Source organism: Capsella rubella, unplaced genomic scaffold, assembly GCF_000375325.1.
Source record: "Capsella rubella cultivar Monte Gargano unplaced genomic scaffold, Caprub1_0 scaffold_6, whole genome shotgun sequence".
Classification (NCBI taxonomy): domain Eukaryota; kingdom Viridiplantae; phylum Streptophyta; class Magnoliopsida; order Brassicales; family Brassicaceae; genus Capsella; species Capsella rubella.
The window spans coordinates 10,640,579-10,660,760 of NW_006238918.1; the positions used below are offsets into that span (position 1 = coordinate 10,640,579).

General features: G+C 34.9%; 3 protein-coding genes and 1 pseudogene across 3 annotated transcripts in view; 3 read left to right on the plus strand and 1 right to left on the minus strand.

The window, feature by feature from the left end:
- Positions 1 to 889: 889 nt before the first annotated feature.
- On the plus strand, positions 890 to 3,243 carry LOC17882581. The gene is made up of 4 exons (XM_006288104.2): positions 890 to 1,305; positions 1,387 to 1,581; positions 2,487 to 2,668; positions 2,758 to 3,243. The coding sequence occupies exons 1-4, from the start codon at positions 1,017 to 1,019 to the stop codon at positions 3,085 to 3,087; spliced, it is 996 nt and encodes a 331-aa protein (XP_006288166.1). The 5' UTR covers positions 890 to 1,016; the 3' UTR covers positions 3,088 to 3,243.
- Positions 3,244 to 3,998: 755 nt separating this feature from the next.
- On the minus strand, positions 3,999 to 6,250 carry LOC17883756 (GDP-mannose 3,5-epimerase). Its single transcript, XM_006287892.2, has 7 exons — positions 6,173 to 6,250; positions 5,433 to 5,843; positions 5,249 to 5,345; positions 5,033 to 5,162; positions 4,794 to 4,926; positions 4,500 to 4,707; positions 3,999 to 4,394 (listed from the first exon to the last, which is right to left on the minus strand). Exons 2-7 carry the CDS (start codon positions 5,840 to 5,842, stop codon positions 4,239 to 4,241), a joined length of 1,134 nt encoding a protein of 377 aa, XP_006287954.1. The 5' UTR covers position 5,843; positions 6,173 to 6,250; the 3' UTR covers positions 3,999 to 4,238.
- Positions 6,251 to 12,910: 6,660 nt separating this feature from the next.
- Positions 12,911 to 20,182, plus strand: part of LOC111830081 — a 15,456-nt gene continuing 8,184 nt past the window's right edge. Inside the window, exons 1-2 of the mRNA XM_023781095.1 lie at positions 12,911 to 13,586; positions 13,681 to 13,730. The gene's annotated coding sequence lies outside the window, so the exon portion shown is untranslated. The remainder of the gene's footprint in view (positions 13,587 to 13,680; positions 13,731 to 20,182) is intronic.
- LOC111829957 lies at positions 15,885 to 16,326 on the plus strand (annotated as a pseudogene).

Below are 20,182 nucleotides of genomic sequence, written 5' to 3' on the forward strand. Positions count from 1 at the left end.
CTTCTTCTTGTTCTTCTTCTTCTTGTTCTTCTTGTTCTTCTCCTTCTTGTTCATCTTCTTCTTGTTCTTCTTGTTCTTCTCCTTCTTCTCCTTCTTCTCCTTCTTCTCCTTTTTCTCCTTTTTCTCCTTCTTCTTTTTCTACTTCTTCTCCTTCTCCATCTTCTCCATCACTATCCGATGAGGATCCTAGAGTTTCACTACTCTCCTCACCGTCTTCTTTCTCCTTCTCGCCGCCGGTCTCCTCCTCTGCCACAACCGCCGGCGCCTCACGGAAATCGGCCAATGCTCCTTCTTCCTCGTTTACTTCTGGAGTTATCTCTTTCTCCCCGGCCGGCGGAGAATTCTCATCCGCCGAGAGAAACTCTTCGTCCGCCGCTTTGTCTACTTCCCCTTCCCCAATGGGTTCTTCTTCGGCCGCTTTTGCTTCTTTTGCTACTTCCGCCGCTTTTGCTTCTTCGGCTTCTTCCACCGGCGCCGCTCGCACCAATGCTTCTTCAACCATTTCTTTCTTCTTTCCCCTTCTTGTTTCAACCATACTTCTTGCAATCAATGTCAATACTCAAGATGATACTCGATGATTGCTCAAAATGGAGAGAAACTGAGAAAAACTACTCGAATTCAAATCTGAGTTCTCGACACTTAGAGAGAAAAAGAGAAGAAGAAGAAACGGTTCGATTAGGGATTGGAGTTTTTAATTTTTTCAAATTTTTGTTTTTTTCTTTTTTATTATTTCGGGTTTCTGGGTTATATTAATGGGTGGGTGGATATATCCAGGTTTTTGATGTAATAATACAGTTTTGACGAAGATACAGTTGTAATTGAAGTGTTTTTCGATTTAAATAAAAAACAAAAAACAAAGAAAGAATAGAAAGGGAGAATAGCGATTGTTCCTCCCCAAATAAGGGCACACGAGACGATTTCTCCTTCCATTGACTAAAGAAAACGACAAAACTTTTCAAAACGGTCTTCCACCGTCACTTCACCAAACCTTTCTCTCTCGATCTCTTTCTCTTCCAATGTCTAACACGGGACTAATGATCTTCGACGGTGAAGTCCTCAGATCCATCGATATCAGCTTACCGGAACTCCAACACAACATCACCGGAGCTCAGCTTCTCGAAATCTCCGAATCCAAGGTTTCTAAATCCCTCTCAGGACTCACTCTACCACCAAATCTTAAAAACGCAGCGGTCTCCCAAGTCTCAGATGGAGATGACGTCACTTTCCGTCGTACGGAGTTTAATCAACAACAAGCATCTGAGAAACTCGGAGTTTTCATCTCCGCCGTTGCTGATACTCTTAGAGGTATAAGATTGGATCTGTGTGTGATTTTGAAATAACGAGAACGATAGGGTTATTGATTGATGAAGATAATTTTTGTCATAGATGCTCCAGTTGTGGTATCAGTTCTTGATGGGAGTATGTTGAAGATGTTTTTGGAAGATGAAGATGATTTTGCAATGTTGGCTGAGAATTTGTTCACTGATTTGGATGAAGAAGATAAAGGAAAGCTTTGTAAAAGAGAGATACGTAATGCTCTTGTACATATGGGTGTTGATATGGGTGTTCCTCCTCTCTCAGGTTTTGATTCTTTCTTCGCTTTGCTGTGTATTTTGTTTGCCTTTTACAAGTTTCAGTCACTGAATCGTAATCCTTGTGCTAGTTTTTTTATTAGTGTAACATCAATCTTGTATTTTTGTGTCATGTATATCTGCTTGTGCTATTTGTGGTTTAGGATTCAATATTCTCCAAAAGTTATGTTCCTCCACTCTCAGGTTTTGATTCTTTCTTTACTTTGGTGTGTATTTAGTTTCCCTTCTACAAGTTTCAGCCTTGGTTCATTGTCTTGGAATCGTAACCCGTTGTGCTAGTTTGTGTATTAGTGTAACATCAATCTTGGATTTGTGTGTCATGTATATCTGCTTGTGCTATTTGTGGTTTAGGATTCAGTATTCTCCAAAACTTATGTTCCTTCCCTCTCAGGTTTTGAATCTTTCTTTGCTTTGCTGTGTGTTTAGTATGCCTTCTACAAGTTTCAGCCTTGGCTCATTGTTGTGGAATCATAACCCGTTGTTAGTTTGTGGATTAGTGTAACATCATCTTGTATAAGTGTGTCATGTATATCTGCTTGTGGTATTTGTGGTTTAGTATTCAATATTCCCTAAAAGTTATGTTCCTCCACTCTCAGGTTTTGATTCTTTCTTTACTGTGTTTTAAGTTTGATTTCTACAAGATTCAGTCTTGTTCATTGTCGCGGAATCGTAACCGTTGTGCTAGTTTCTGGAATGATTTTGTGATCCCTGAAATCAACACTTTAGAAATTAGTTTAGCAGAAACTTTCTAGTAGTTAACATAGTATAGTGTGTAATGTATGTATGCTAGTGGTAATTGTGGTTTAGGATTCAATATTCTCCAAAAGTTATGTTGCCTTTGGATCATTTCGTTCTCGTTGTTGTTTTAACATAGTTGGGGATTGTTTGGAACAGAATTTCCCATCTTAGATGATATCATTAAGAAGCATGATGCTGATGGTGATGAAGAACTTGGACAAGCACAATTTGCGCAACTATTACAGCCGGTTTTACAAGAAATAGCTGATGTCCTACATGAGAAACCGGTAACCATTGTCCAGAACGTTGAGATTTTCACTGGATCAAGGCTGCGTAAGGTTAGTTAGTTCACTCTCTTTTTGCTGATAAAGTATAGAATCTCTAAAGCATGATTCGTTTAACTAGCTTGATCAATCTTTTATCTCAGATTCTTGCTGACGAGAAGACACTCAAGTGTCTCGTAACGAAAACAATTCTAGAACTGTCGAACGAGAAAGACAGCCAAGGACGGGCAGATCCTATAAAGACTTTGATATTATCAAACGGAAAAGAGTTGGGATTGCCTCCTTTATCTTCAGAGAACGAGCCAGTGGCTCTTCTGTATGAGACAATATTTTCTCAATTGAATAACAGAGACAAACAAACCGCAGCTGATGCTTCAACAGAAGATGGTTTGATGGATTCTCTAAAGGATATACTAAGAAAATTTGAGGATTTACTCGAAACCGCACCGGTATATTCAGCTACCAATATCTAGAGAAAGCCATTATATTCTCTGTAAATTGGCCATTATTTAAGGCATATTAATGTATATTTACGAATTTCAATCACACGTTATCTTATACTTATAATGAAACAGAGGGAGTATATATTATGTGTATGTTATCAATATAGCTATTTGCATTTGAATGAAGCTGTTGCTGAGTAAGGATGGTTTTAAGACGAACGTAATTTCCAACACCTAGGAGTTGGCATGGACTGTTCTTGAGTAAGGATGAAGAGATAATATTCCAATTTCCGATTATTCAGAATTTTGATATTGTCCATGAAAAATGGAATATAAGAATATCCATTAAGAGATATACATATAAATATGCAGAATATTCCACAAAATACGTATAAATTCTTTTAATATATTTTCTTAAACATAATGATTTTTTTTCGGTTCTCCATGGTTTTTTCCTTTACCGCCCAACAATGTCTACTACATAAAAAAAAAAAAAAAAGTTTAGTTTTGGAGATATTTTGAAGGTATTCTTCTATTTGTTATATATATTTATTTTTCATCGACATATAATATATACATTTTAAACATATTTTTCACAAGCTATATATGAAAGCAATATGAATCCCTGTTTGCGTCCTGATATTTTAATCACAAGCCACAAATATTTGATATTTTCAAGTTATATATCCAAATATCGAAGAACTCAAGAGAAGATAACAACGTGTGACAATTCAAGCCGAGGAATGGGGACAAGAAGTGAAGGGCAGAGAAAGAACGGTGAGTGATCCTTAAGCCCTAGAGATGTGTAATAAAGAAAGTGATAAGTTAAACGATATCTCAAACCACTTGGTCACACTGGTCCGTGTGACAGGACCACAAGACATCAAGTTGACGATGATGTTGATGAGCATACATACTGTGAAAAGGACAACAATGATAGATAAAGTAATAACCGACTTAACAATTGAAACTTTTGCAACTAGAGATTAACAAGAATGAAGGGTTTACTACATAAATAAAGAGTGATTAAGAGAAGAGAAGAACAAAACCCAAATCCAAAACACTTATTATGATTGCTTTTTTTGGTAGGAAGCTACCTAAAATGTATATCTAAACATTTTGTTGAACTTAAAAGACCATATTATGAGCATGAATTATACTGTAGTAAATCCCATATCCATTCACTCTTTTCCATCGGCAGCGCGGAGTGAGCCTAGCTGCACCGGTGCTTGAGTTCCAACCACCTTTGATGAACCGTAAAGCGTAACATCGCTTCCTTTTGCTTTCTCTTTCTCGATCTGTTCCTTTATCCAGAAGTAGGTTATTCTAAGCCCCTCCTGTTTAATGATCATGGTCAAAAGAAAATCAGAAATTAAACCCTTGTAAAGTAATCAGGTTGTTTTATTGTCTTTGAGCTACTTTTAAGTAGATAATGTTGGTACCTTCAATCTCATATTTGGAGCCCAACCAAGCTTTTCTTTGATGAGATTGTTGTCTGAGTTACGGCCACGAACACCTTCTGGGCCTGGAATGTGCTGAATTGGAAGCTTCTTTTCCTCAAAACTGAGAACCATCTCAGCCATCTCATTCATGCTCACCATCTCATCGCTTCCGATGTTCACTGGCTCACGGAAATCAGATTTTGTCAACCTAAAAACAAAAATGCGGAAAAAGTTCAGAGAAATATATGTGATATAATAATGTCAACAATTATAATTTGGGGCTAATGCCCTCACCTGAGTACACCTTCAACACACTCATCAATAAAGGTAAATGAGCGGGTTTGAAGACCATCTCCCCACATCTCAAACTTATCTGTGGAGGTGAGAGCCTTTCTGCAGAAAGCAGCTGGAGCCTTCTCCCTTCCACCTGATTTGACCGAAATCCACAGCAAATATTAATCACAATGGTACACAATTAATTATCCCATTAATCATTCTCACAAAGTCTGAAAACTGTTTGTTTCTTTGGTTACCTTTCCACGTTCCAAAAGGACCATAAATGTTATGGAACCTTCCAATGCGGCACTCAATTCCGAAATCTTTGTTGTAATGCTTGCACAACTCCTCCGTTGCAAGTTTCTCCAAACCATAAGCATCTTGAGGCTATATTAACATTCCAAAATCTAAGTATGTCCTCACATACAAAAGACTACTTATTTTTTGCAAGAACACATAAGGGCAACACAAACCTCTGCAGGCCAAGCATCTGACTCCTTAAGGCTCACATTAGTAGTTTCCAGCTGCTTAAACTCCGGATAGATACACGCACTAGAAGCATAGAAGAACCTAAAACACACAAACAGACAAACAAAAAAATTACAATCTTGAAACTTGTTTACTTAAACAACAAAACCCAAGAAACACAAATCTAACCTCTTAATCCCATTGATCCTAGCAGCCTCAATCATGTTGAAACTAATCATAGTATTGTTATACATAATCACAGAATGGTTGGACTGGATAAAACCCATACCACCCATATCAGCAGCCAAGTTAAACACATGATCAACACCTTTAGTGACCTTGAGACAATTCTCCATAACCCTAAGATCAACAAGGTGGAACTCATCACAAAACATATCTTCAGTCATATGCTCATTCTTCTTCCAATCAGAAGCAATCACGTAATGCCCTTCATGCTTCAAACGACGAGCAATGTGAGAAGCAATGAAACCACCAGCACCAGTGATTGATATCTTAAGCTTCTCAGATGGCCAATAAGGCTCCCTCTCAAGCTCCTTGTATGTGTAAGCACCATAATCAGTTCCATTGGTAGTTCCCATTCTACAACCAAATACAAAAACACAAATCTCTCAATAACACAAATCTATTACAATTAAAAAACAAAATTTTATACAGGAACAAGATCTCATGCAAAAAGGGTTTAGGTAATTTCGACACAAATCACTGTACAAATCACTAATACCATAAAAATTAAATTTTTATACAAGAACAAGATCTCATACAAAAAGGGTTTTGATAATTTTATACAAATCACTGATTCCAGAATTAGCCACATTGAATTCGACAAGAGTTGCCCAGAAACTATGAAGAAGAACCCTAAATTACAGAATCAGAAAATAAGGAATTGGCGAGAAAAATTGGATCTTTACCTGAGAAGAGATAATGCAGAGAGAGAAAAGAGAGATGTGGAAGGCTAAGAGATTTGTTTAGGGAGAGAAGAGAGTTGTATTATATATACATAGAGAGAGAGAGGAAGAGGAAGATGAAGAGGAAGGTGAATAGAGCAACACCACTCGTTCGTTTTTGTTTTTCCAACTCTTATTCGTATTTGTGCTTATCTGTGTTTTCTTTTAATGGACTTAATAATATTAAATTAATAATCATCCGAAAATAAATAAATAAGTGAATTTTTTTTTGTTTGACAGCATTAGTGAAATTTAATTTTTCATAATTGATGAACTAATATTATCCAAGAATAATAATTCATAAAACTACTGAAATTTAATTTTCACGAATAATCATCTAAAACTCTTAAAAAAATAATAGTGAAAATTATATTTTGTTAATTAGTTATAATTTTGAATTTTAGATTGAAAATATTTGTGTATATGTATATAAAAAACTATTTGTGTATATTAATAGGGACTGGCATCCATTACTCGGTTTTATTATTTGGGTTTGAATTTTTTTTTGAGAGTTTTATATATGAATTTAGTTGGGAAAGAAATAAATAAAGTTTCCAGGAAAGTGTATTCAACTTTAGTTTTAAATAAAATTTGAGTTTTCATGAGGTTTTTTGTTTTGTTTGTTAATAATTTTGATAATTTTTGGTGAATTTATGAAACTTGTTAAACTTTGTTATAAAAAAATTTCAAACTTAAATCTTTGAGATTTAGATTTGATGTGTGTTTGAAGTAAGAAAATCCTCTATAATCTCTTAAAGTTGTTAATATTTTTTTCTTTTTTTAGTAGGAGGGAGGGGAAAAATCCCCCACATTTATTAAAGAAAAACTAAAAGACCCTTCCAAGTTTTTTTTTTGTAAACTCTTTTCCTGCTTATTTTGTTAAGTCAGAGAATGTCATTTTCATATAAGTTTGGTTGACAAAAACTAACTAAAAAAATACTCCCTCCGTTTCTAATAGATAATTTTTCTAGGAAATAAAATTTGTTTCAATTGTTTTAAATTATCAGTGAATTATTAATTACAATTTACAAATTTCAAAGTAAATACCTAGAAAAATTATCTTTTAGAGAACAAAGGAAATATAATAGAACAGGCTGAAAAGAAAAAAATTAACTAAAAAACTAAAATAATTACTAGTTTTCCAAATTATCAATAACACTATTTCAGAAGATTTTTCAAATATCATAATTAAATAACATACACATTATTTTAAAGTCAAATAGCTACAAATGCTTATTGAATATATCTTTCTATAAATAATCAAGTCCAAGTCAGGAATCAAATAATTTTTGGTTAATCATGATTTATTTTTTGCCAAATAAATTATGCTCATTTGAATGAATTAATATTTAAGTTCCAATTTAGTTTCAAAATTTTCAGATGAGTTAAATAAATTTTAGAACGGTTGAAGATATTTTTGGACTATAGTAAAATACATATTGATATTATATTTTTCGGTGATTTAAATTAGTACGTTTTATAAATGCTCTCCCTTCCTTTTCTTATCGTCATGGGTCCTTTTGTTTCCTAATAATACACATGGAAGAAAGTACAACAATATGTAACTCATGACAAAATATCATATCTACCTCGTTAAAAAGTGACAACTCACTACACAAATAAATCCTCTTATGTATTAAAAGAAAAGTACACATTTGACATCTCAAAATTATGGCCGAAATTTCCCAAATTACCTATCAGTTATTAGAAAAGAGAAGCTTTATTAAAATTAAGAGGGGTAATTTAAGTCAAATTGTCAAATTAATGACCTGCGGCGGACCCAGCGCCCAGGGGGACAAGCCACATTTGATAGGGGGAGAATCAGTAAACTCAACCTTTTTCATTGGGCATGGAAAACATAGGCCTCGGCCATATGCAGTCATTCGTATCTATGAGTGTTAATAGTATTATTACAAAATAATAACCTGTTTAACTAAAGCCAGCCAAATAAGCACTAAATGAAAAAATAAAATCATATTTTTGATTGTGCTTCGCTATATGGGATATTCACCGATTACATAATTAAAATTTTTTTGCTACTTCAGTTATATTCATGTCATTAACGTAATATGCTATCTTTCCAAAATTTCAAATACACACGTTTGTTGAGAAAAGAAAAAATTGTGGGTTATGTAATTTTAATATTCATTTTTAGATTAGGTTACATAAATAATTAATTTTAATATTAACTTTTAGTTTCTCATTCTTGCATCACCATCAATATGTTTTCGATATAGAGACTCCTGGTAACAAGAGTTCAAAGGCGAGCCGAGGCATTTGTGTGGTCAACACGGACTGTTAAAGAGGTAGTTGAGATTACCTCATTTCATGTACCCATTTCATATCAAAAATACTCATCATGAGAAGAGTCCAAAACCGAGCACATACATTTGAAAAGGCAACATGGGAAATAATTTCTCATTCTTGCACCACCATCAATCTACTTCCGATTTAGAGACTCCTGGTAACAAGAGTCTAAAGGCGAGCCAAGGCATTTGTGTGGTCATTTCGGGACTGTTAAAGAGGTAGTTGAGATTACCTCATTTCATCTACTCAATTCATATAAAAAATACTCATCATGAGAAGAGTCTAAAACTAAGCCGAGGCATTTGAAAAGGCAACATGGGACATAATTTCTCATTCTTGCACCACCATCAATCTGTTTCCGATTTAGAGACTCATCATTAGAATAGTCTAAAACCAAGCCAAGGCATTTGTATGGTCAACACGGGACTGTTAAATAGGTAACTGAGATTACCTCATTTCATCTACCCATTTCTTATCCAAAATCTCATCATGAGAAGAGTCTAAAACCGAGTCGAGGCATTTTTATGGTCAATACGGGACATAATATCTCCTTCATGCACCACCACAACAATTCTGTTTATGATTGAGAGACTAATTGTTATAAGAGTCTGAAACGAACCGAGACATTTGTATAAGTAATACGGGACTGGTTTTTGTATGCACCAACATCTATATATATAAAGTTAGCTTTTTCTCTCTTCTCCTTAAGCCACATCATCATCCACCTCATTTTATTATTTAATTTTTAAAATTAATTATACCATTTTATCATTTAATTTTATGATTTAAATCTATATAAATAAGTTTTTCAAAAAGGAATATGAAAGGTCTTTTTTATATTATACATTATAAAACTAAAAAAGATGATTTGTTTAAAAATTAAAAAAACTTACTAATTATCGATTATACAATCTATATATATAAAGTTAGCTTTTTCTCTCTTCTCCTTAAGCCACATCATCATCCACCTCATTTTATTATTTAATTTTTAAAATTAATTATACCATTTTATCATTTAATTTTATGATTTAAATCTATATAAATAAGTTTTTCAAAAAGGAATATAAAAGGTCTTTTTTATATTATACATTATAAAACTAAAAAAGATGATTAGTTTAAAAATTAAAAAAACTTACTAATTATCGATTATACAATCAAATATATAAATAATAGATTATAGTTTGTAGTGAATGTTTAAAATATATATATATATATATATATATATGATTATATTTACACAATGTAAACCTAAATATAATGGGATTAACGGGAGTACAAAAGAAAGTAAAACTTTTTGAGAATATAAATCTATCTAATTTATGTCTCACAAAATTTTCTAACATAAATGAGATAGGTCGGACCAAAACATGAATTCTCATTTTTTAAAAACGTATAAAAACGTAAAAATAAAAATAATATTTCTTTAAAGGTTTTCAATATGAATTTAACTAATTTTTTCCAATACAACACATATGTTAAACTAATAAACAAAATAAAAAAAGTAAACTATATTTCATAAAAATTGTAAATTAAAATAAAAAACATTATTAAATGAAATAAACTAAATATAAAGTAAATCTTACTAATATGTTAAATTTAAAAATTGTTCCATATGAAAAAACAAAAAATATATAAAACATAAAATCAGAAACAAATATATAATAGTATAAAAATGATCATTACGAGATATAAAATACGACAAATCCAAAAAAGAAAAACGTAAAACAAAAAAAATAAATTATGACAATATATAAAGAGATAATGTAAACAATTAAAAATACAACAATCCGCTCGAAACCCACAAATTATGATCAAATTTCATGCCAACATATAAAAGGGCCAAAAATATTAACATCTAGATCTATATTTGGTAAAAACCCTAATAGCACACGTTTCTCAATGATTCTTCACTGCACTTCCGTTTACGCCCACACTTCGACTTATACTATACACACTTAATTTCTCAACAACTAATGAAGTTAAAACAATAAAACTCAATAGTTTTTCTATACAAAATCTAAACAACAATCTAAGTTTTTAAAAAGTAAAGTATGGTATAGTAAAAATAATAAGTAGAAAATAAAATACAAACCAATTTCTCATAAACAACATAATAAACTCCCGCGCGTAGCGCGGGCAACCGACTAGTTATACATAAACTCATCATAAAAAGAGTCTTAAACCAAGGAGAGGCATTTGAATATGCAACATGCGGCTGTTAAAGAGGTAATTAAGATGACCTCATTTCATTTCATTTACCCATTTTTCAATAAAACCGAACCGACTTTGAAAGACAACAAGGGACATAACTTCTTATTCATGTACCACCATCAAATCTGTTTTTTATTTATACTTATTGTTAGAAGAGACTATAACAAAGCGGAGGCATTTTTATGGGCAACACGGGACTAAATAAAGAGGTAATTTAGATTACCTTGTTTCATCGATACTTAATCTAGATCAACTAATGCATATTTGAGAGAAGAGAAAAGTCAGTTTCCTGAATTATCCTTCACAATGAAAAATAACACGTGTAATTTTTCAATATTGGTTGACGTTGTAGAGAAATATTTGGAATCATGAATCTTCTTTATGATCATCACTTTGATCTGTTTTGCAACCATCTCAATCAACTCATTCTGAATCTAGTGACTAAGGTAATGAGAAGAAATTTCTTTTTTTCTCAATTTCCCTGACATGTTCCCTCATGCCTGTATCAAACTCTGAATCATCTCAATAATAGCAAGAAAATTCCCATTATTCGGCTCACCAATTTTTTCACTATCCCCACGGAATGCCAAATTTATTTAAGCCATAGTTTTCACCACTGGAAATATTCTCAATAATATTTCTCTCCAATGCCTTGTTTTTCTCTCTTTAGTTCTTCTTGAGCATGCTTATCAATTGTTTTATCTTTTTCAGTCTCACCTTCAAATCTGTCCAACGTGTCATGCAAATGATATGTGTCATGCAAATGATATGATCATGAGAACTTAAATGTTCTTTCAGCCTTCTTGAAAATTTTCTCCAATCATCATAACATGTGGTTGCCAAGTAACCCCAGATTTTTTTATCATTCCTGAACAACTTGCTGCAAAAACAAAAAGTTTTATCCAAAGCTTTCAAGTATATCAACCATCGTCTATCTTATTTCTCTCCATTTACCATATCCCTTGTGTAGAAATGTTTACCAATAGCATCTTTAGGAAATCGATAATCGCTTGAAAACCTTAGTTTAAGACCATATTTTACCAATAAATCTCTCGATTTCATATTAATATTTCCCCAATTTCCAAGATCAGAATTATCAGACATATGTTCTCTTTTCTCCTTGCTCTTGTCCCTCTCTTTTCCAAACTCATCTTGATGAGTTTCTTAATGTTCACTTGATTTCTCATGCTCAACATTATTCCGACCAATATCATTGATATCTTCATCTTCATCTTAGTTTCTTTGAGTGCTAATTAGTTCACTGAAATTATAATTTTTTGGTTGTTCAACTCCATTTACATACCTTAAAAGAGAATTAGCTTGAGACTTTATGAATGCATCATGTTTATCATTTTCCTTTCTATTTTGTAATCCTTATGCTTGACTTCTTATTATTCCAGATGGTTTGCTTTTCTTAGCTTCAGATGATTTATTGTTTTTTTATCTCGAGATTATGCCATTTTTTGTTACAAAAAGAAAAAAAAAGTTATACACAAAATTAAATCAAACATGAAACATGTATGACTACATTCAAATTTCTTTCACGGGTTACGAATCAAAATTAACAAGTAAAACAATCTGAATGAAATTTCAATTCTATTTAAGTAAAAGCTAAAAAATCCAACAGCCCAAGTACCTAATTATTATTATGTTATTCCTTCGATGTTTGATTCTATAGGCTACAGAAAATTATAAACAAAACTTTTATGCCTTTTATGACTTTACACCAACGATTGTTAATGACTAATAATATATTGGGATTAGTGAAAGCAACAGTTTCAAAATTTTGATCAAAGTTTAGAGTTACTATGTATATACCTTCATTTATGAAATCCTTCGATCTTCAATCTTCAATCTTCAATTATCGATTTTAGAATTTCTTTAATGCAAGTAGTTTAAGGTTTTATTTTAAAAAATTTCAGTACAAAACGTTTAATTATTTTAAAATTTTATAGTCCACAACAAATGGTGAAAGAAATTAAGAAAAGCCTAATAAAAATGAAAATATAAAAATGCTTAGATGTTTTATATATATAATAAGCCTTTAGAAAAATTGTAAAATATACCCATATATTTTGATGCCTGAATCCATCGCTTCATGTAATGGGCCAGGCCTGTGTCAGCCCAAATTAAACGAATATAATAATAGAAAAAAATAGTTGACCTAAACACAACACCCAAAAACACATAGTTTCATGTCCTCCTTTCAACAGATAGTCTCATCTTCAACGAGAAACACCACAACACAAACCCTCTCAAATCCAGTGACCTAGTCGAGTTCTTTGTCTATGTTCTCACTAATCCTGGCACAACAATCCCACTTCAGATCTTTGAATTTTGTCACCATAATCATGATGCAAGCACTCCTCCAAATCAAAGATTGGGCGTCATTTACTCGGATTCACACACTCCAGCCATCGGCTAAATCTCCTCTTTCTCCGCTGTCTCTAACATCTCAGATTCTTCCTCCACTTCAAAGAATCTCCTCCCCCATGGCCTCGAGATCCAACAAAACCCTATATTTTTCTCTCGATTGGTTTGATTTTGTGATTGGATTTTGAAGTATTAAGGGGAATTTTGTGTCTGGGTTAGCTAATTTTATAGGTTTATTAAAATTTATGCAAGAAGGATTTCTCAGCTGGGTTATGAGATTAACCAAACGAGAGGAAGAAAAGTTCCACAAAATGTTTGCGTTTATTCCTCACTAACAATTCATGATCCTTTATCAAGCTTTAAGTTCTTAGTTTTGCCTCTATATTGTCTTAATTTAAGGATTTTTGTTCTTCGATGTAGAAGAATCTCAATGTTTACTAGGTGGAGGGTGCTGAAGATTATCCTCGAAGATTTGAATCTTAATGAGGTGATTTTTTTTAGATATTATAAAACCATCAAGATTTTCAGTTTCTTCATATTAGTCAAAACTCACTCACCAAGTGTGTGCTTTTATTCTTCAGTGACAATTTCGTTGTTTATAAGGAGGCTGAGAACTATGATTGCTTGCAAGGTAAGATCTTTATATCTTTTTGATTATAGGTTGATTCTGCTTTCTTTTGAGTGTTATTAGAGTTTTGAATTGTTAAATTTTGAAGTATCATTACAAGCAGTTTGATTAAAAAAAACTAGCTTATATATATGAAAAAGGTTTTTTTATGTCCTTTTCGTTTTTGTTTACTTAAGGTTGAGTTGTTCCGTGATTACTTTTTAAAATCTTAAGTTTTGGTTTTAGATTTTGTTGGTGTTAGGATGTTGTCGTATTTTGATGTCCCATTGCTTACAAAGTTGAGATTAGATTTAGCACGCTCATATCAAGGATTTGATTTTGCTTAGCTTGCTTCATATTTTGTTTTCGTCTTAAGATACTTTGTTCTTCTTTCATTGAATTTTTATGCTAAAAATTTATTGAAACTTTATGTCAATAAAGATTTGGTTATGAATAGATTATTGAAATAAAAAATAGAAAATAGAAAAAATAAAAAATTAGAAATTAAATTTAAAATATTAATTTAAAGCCATTAAAAAAAATTTAACGCTATCATAATAAATATGATAACATATTTCCAACCGCTATAATATATCCTACTAAAATAGCATCCCAAACAATTGTTATCTAAAGTGGCGGACTTATGGTGCGTGCAATGATATAGTGCTTTTCTTAACGCTATGAATTTGTTAAATAGCAATATTTGGCCGCTAGTAAAAGTGAAAATTCTTGTAGTGTAGCTTTCATGGTTCATTGATCTAGGCTTTCATGAAATTATTACTAATCTTTGTTGCATATTGCTAGTGCCATCTTTAGCTTCTAGTTAGTCTGTGAGTTTTTTGGTTTTTGAGTTTCTGAGATGATCTATTTTTCTGAAGTAGAAAACACTTTTATGAAGATCTTTGTTTTCTTGTTTCCTTTATTAGTAAGAGTGACTCTCAGAGCATTATAGTTTAATGGATATTCAATAATAGGTGATAACATTTCGAAACAGATTTGATATCAATAGAATTAATTACTTTATATAGCTCTCCTTGTTTATGCTATGAATGATTTTTATTCCTAGCTTACACATCAATGCTCTTAAATATTATAGTATATGTATTAGATTGTTGTCCATCAGATATCTAATTAGCTAAATCTATAAACTAATACTATAGTAGTTGCTTGATCGTGTGTCTGCTATTAAGACACCTCATGCAAGTTGTTTGCCTCACTTTCATTTTCTAAATATGTTTCTGTATGTTTTACCCTCTGATTACCAGATACATCTTTTGCCAATTTTACGTTTTTTTTTACAAATAATCTCTTATTTTGATTAAAAAAAAACAATTCAGCCCCTTCTCTTCTTTATAGCTACTTCCTCGCTCTTCACATCCCCCTCAGCATATAAATCATAATTATATTCCCTTCTTACCCCCTTAGATTGTGTGTCTTTATATAGTTTTGTAGTTCTTTCCTAGCAGACCAAGTCCAACGTTTAGGAGCATCATAAATTTCTATTACCTAATAATCCAATAAAACAATATAAGGACTTGTCTCCCAGTATAACCAAGAGGTTACATAATCAAATAAAAGTAGTCACTTCATTTAGTACTTTGTTAATGAAATTCTTGAAGGGGTTAAGAGACTGCATCTCGAATTAGAGATCTTCCTCTAAAATTCGACGAAGTGAAGCCATCGTAGTTGTCCTAAAAATAAAGCAAGCCATTACTAAACAGAAAAGTCCATCTTCATAAGCCATGAAAGAGGAAACTTTTAACCAAAATTCATTAATTGCAACCATTAACTTACTCTACATTAGCCTTAATATATGAAGATCTTTCTCTAAGGGCACTCCTTATATCACTTTGCATGATTTATTTATTTCCCTTGTCCTTCATATCTTAGCTACTCACTTGGATTTGTTCTCATCTGTCAAAATAACCATCGCACGGGAGCATTCCTCATAACAACCATTATCGTCCCTATCCTTGTTCAATTTTGGAAGCATCATCATCACCAGCTTCTTCTAAGCACTGCCATCATCAAAGACACAATAATATTCATAGGTGACACTGACATGAGAGGTCAAATGGTTATTATAAAGAGAAAGATACATGAACCTCTCATGTCAATGCACCTTTGAATACTAATGTGTCTTTGTTGATGACAGTGCGTAGAAGAAGCTGGTGATAATGATGCTTCCAAAAATCCTCAAGAAACCGAGAGGAATGTCTGAAGAGCAGGGATAAAAGAACAAGGTTAGGGGCATACTAGTTGTGATGAGGAAATGAGAAAATCCCATGCGATGGTTTTTCTGATAGAAGATAACATATCTAAGAGAGTAGCTAAAGATAGGAAGGGCAAGGGAAATAAAAAAAAGTTTTGTAGAGAGATATGAGGAACCTTACAGAAAGATCTTGGTATATTAAAGCTAATGCAGAGTGAGTTAAGGAATACAATTAAGAAATTTCAGTTATAAGTTTCTCTCTCTTGGCTTATGACGATGAACTTTTTTGGGTAGTTATGGCTAGCTTAATTTTTCAGGACAACTATGATGGCCTCACTTCGTCGAATTTTAGAGGAAGATCTCCAATTAGAGATGTAGTCTCTTGATCCCTTCCAAAAAACACTATGAGGGAAAGGACGCTTCACGCGGTACGATTAGCGACTTCATCCTCTTCCGTGGCTCTTCTAAAATCTGTTTTAATCGAGTTCTTGAGAGATTGTTCAAGCCGAGGCCACTTCCCAACCAACATACACCGACTGACCGAACAGTAAAGGGGCACGTATTTCCATATCACTTTTTCTGAAGTGTTCACGCATTCCCATATCACTTTTCCGCAGTGTTCACGCATTCCCATATCACTGTTCCGCAGTGTTCAAAAAAAAAAAAAAAAAGAAAACCATGTATATATATGTATATATACACCCCCGACATCCTGGCCAGATGATCGGTCCGCGTCAAACGCACAAATTCTTAAGTTTAGGAATAAGCTGAACCCAGAGATTAATGTTTCGCACCTAAAGGTCCCGAGTTCGGGTGGGATAATTAGCCGACCCAGAGAAGTCAATCTTTCGCAACCCATGTCCGAACCGGCACCAAAGGAGGTAAGCCGAGTCCAAAGTTATATCTCGCCCTCCGATAAAGTACATTATGCTCGAGGGAAAAATCCCTCAGTTCGGAGCCTAGAGATATCTCCATATATGTTTAAAACTGTGGCGAACTACGACACTATAAGCCGGGAGACGTCCCGCCAAGTCATGTAATTCTAACCTGAATTAGGTGCTCAGTTAATCCGGAAATATGGATTGTTTTATTCAAAATAGGATGAAACGAGAAGGTTCGATGGCGTCGCGCCAAAACAAATAAAACACATCGGTAAATAATAATAAAAGGAGGCACAAATTGCCTAGTCCACAATTATTGTACCTTTCGCCCCAATAGCAGCAACCTGACGCGTGTCTTGTAATAGGCGATCCGACATCGGCCAAAGCAGTTGCATCCCAGTTTGCTCCCAATCGGCTGGTTCCGTTTCCAACGCCCGAGCTTTCTACTCCGCCTCGTCAAGCTTGAGAATCGCTTTCATTCTCTTCGACTTAAGCTTGGCGACTTCTCCCTCCAACTCGTCCAAACGAACGTCAATCCTCCTCTTTTTCAGACGAAAGAATTGCAGATTCCTGCACTGCTCTTGATGCAAGGCCCGGACCTAACCAAAAAAGCAGGGTAGTTGTTTAAATCTCTTAAAAACGGATATCGATGTTCGAGATATGGAATGGGATAAATACCTTCTTGACGAACACTTCGGCCTCATCCGATTCAGCTTTACTAGCCGAGGTACCTATGAGAAATGCCTTCACTCCTGATGGCGTAAATTCGAGGCATCGCGCAATCCCCAAGGGAGAAGGCGCATTCCGGTTAGCGTCAACGTCTCGCATACATTGCTCGCAATAGGCGAAGAGGCTCGTCGGCATTGGAGCTATGCGCCCAAACCCGAAGGAAATCCAATTCCTCGGATGGGATGCCAGCAGTTTCAACTTGTGATTAAAAGCAGATCTGATCTCATCAACGATGAGAAATTGTTTGAAGTATTGCGTATGTTTGTCATACACGGCCTGGAAGAACTCCTCCAGCCGGAGCTTCTCTTGTCGAGAAAGTCGTGACATCAAAGTTCTGGGAACCCTTATCGTCGGGAACAAGGGCATCCCACGATCGAGCGCTTCTTTCTCGATGAAGGTAGGCGTGTCGACACCGCTGCCGGAGATGATCCGTTGCTCTCGGTCAAGCCGGATTTCTTCATAACTCTTATTGGAAGAACGAAAAGGCACAAGTTTTAAATCCAAGATGTTCTGAACCACCACCAGCCAAGCAGCATATTTATACCTAGCATCGCCGCCCTTTCACTGAGCGAAATTGGTAATTTGGACAACACGATATAGGAAAATCTCCAATTTCGAGCTAATAGAAGGACCATATTTCTACTTCTACGAAAGAGGGAAATAGGTAAAAGTAATACTTCCGCTTTTCGGAAAAATGAAAGCTAGTAGATAAGTAAAATCCCGAAAATATTACAAAAGGGCTCGCGGCCCATCCAAGTTAAAAAATCTTTTAAACAAAAAGAAAAAACAAAAGAGGAAGGACAAAAGAATTTAGACGACTTCTACGTCATCTTCAGGATTGCCCGGATCGGAAGGATGGTCGGCACTGCCATCAGGAGCTCGGAGGTCGGCTTGGAAGTCGGAAGAGAGTTGCGACGGATATTGAGAAAGACTTGCAAGGGTTGATCAGTATGGTCGGTACGCTTCGATTAGCTGCTGTGTCGGATGAGTTAGAGCCGTTGGGTTTGGGAGCAGTAGATCAAGCAGATTTGTTAAGTCGGGTTCGGTTGGCTCAGGAAAAAGATGAAGATTTGATTAGATGGTCGAAGAATGATAAGACTGAATTTCAGACTTCGAACAATGGGACGATCTTGGTAAATGGTCGTGTTTGTGTACCGAAAGATAAGGAGCTACGGGAAGAAATTCTTAAGGAAGCTCACATGTCCAAGTTTTCGATACATCCGGGGTCGACAAAAATGTATCAAGACTTGAAACGCTACTACCATTGGAAAGGAATGAAGCGAGACGTGGCTAACTGGGTAGCCGGTTGTCCGACTTGTCAATTGGTTAAGGCTGAACATCAAGTTCCGGGTGGAATGTTGCAAACGTTACCGATGCCCGAGTGGAAATGGGATATGATCACCATGGACTTTGTCACTGGTTTACCGTTATGCAACAAGAAAGATGCGATATGGGTTATCGTTGATCGATTAACTAAGTGTGCTCATTTCATTGCGATGAATAAGAAAGATGGAGCCGAGAAGCTTGCAGAGATCTATGTAAAAGAAGTTGTTCGATACCATGGCGTTCCGGCAAGCATAGTATCAGATCGAGACTCCAAGTTTACTTCTGGATTTTGGAAAGCACTTCAGAAAAGGTTCGGTACAAGGTTGAATATGAGCACAGCTCATCATCCTCAGACGGATGAACAGTCCGAGCGAACGATCTGGACACTTGAGGATTTATTGCGAGCTAGTGTTCTGGATTGGGGCGGTAAGTGGGAAGAGTACTTACCATTGGCTGAATTCGCTTATAACAACAATTATCATTCGAGTATTGGGATGTCACCATACGAAGCATTGTATGGAAGACCTTGTAGAACACCGCTGTGTTGGACCCAAGTAGGGGAGCGGAGTGTTTATGGACGAGACTTTGTCGAAGAGACAACAGAAAGAATCAAAGTCTTGAAGATTAAGATGAAAGAAGCTCAAGATCGACAAAAGAGCTATGCCGATAAGCATCGGAGAGAAGTTGAGTTTGATGTAGGAGATATGGTCTATCTCAAGACAGTCACTTATAAGGGAAAGGATCGAGCATCCTTGAACACGAAATTAACTCCAAGGTATATGGGACAATTCCGGATTCTGGAAAGGATCGGACCTGTAGCATACAAGTTGGAATTGCCACCGGCAATGGATGCTTTTCATAAAGTATTCCATGTTTCGTTGCTAAGGAAATGCATAACGAATCGGGAGAATGTTATATCTGAACCTCCACTGGATTTACAAGAGAATATGACTATAGTGGGGAGACCGGTTCAGATTTTGGGTAAGAAGTTGCGGGCAAGTGGTAAGAAAAAGATTAAGTTGGTTCAGGTCGTATGGGATTGCGATGGTGAAGAGCAAACAACTTGGGAACCGGAAGAGGTGATGAAGGTGAACTTCAAGAAATGGTTTGAGAAGCAAAAGGTTCCACGGAGAAAGGCTTAGATTCGAGGACGAATCCATTCTAAGTGGGGGAGAACTGTAGCGACCGTATTCGTGGTACCTAAGGGTATGTTTTCTACCCTTTGCAAGCTGAACACTCGACTTTGGTCGATGGAATCCGAGTATTCTCGACCTTTGGTCGGAGTTTCGAGAATTTATCGATAGCCGATCGATGGGAATCCGAATGTT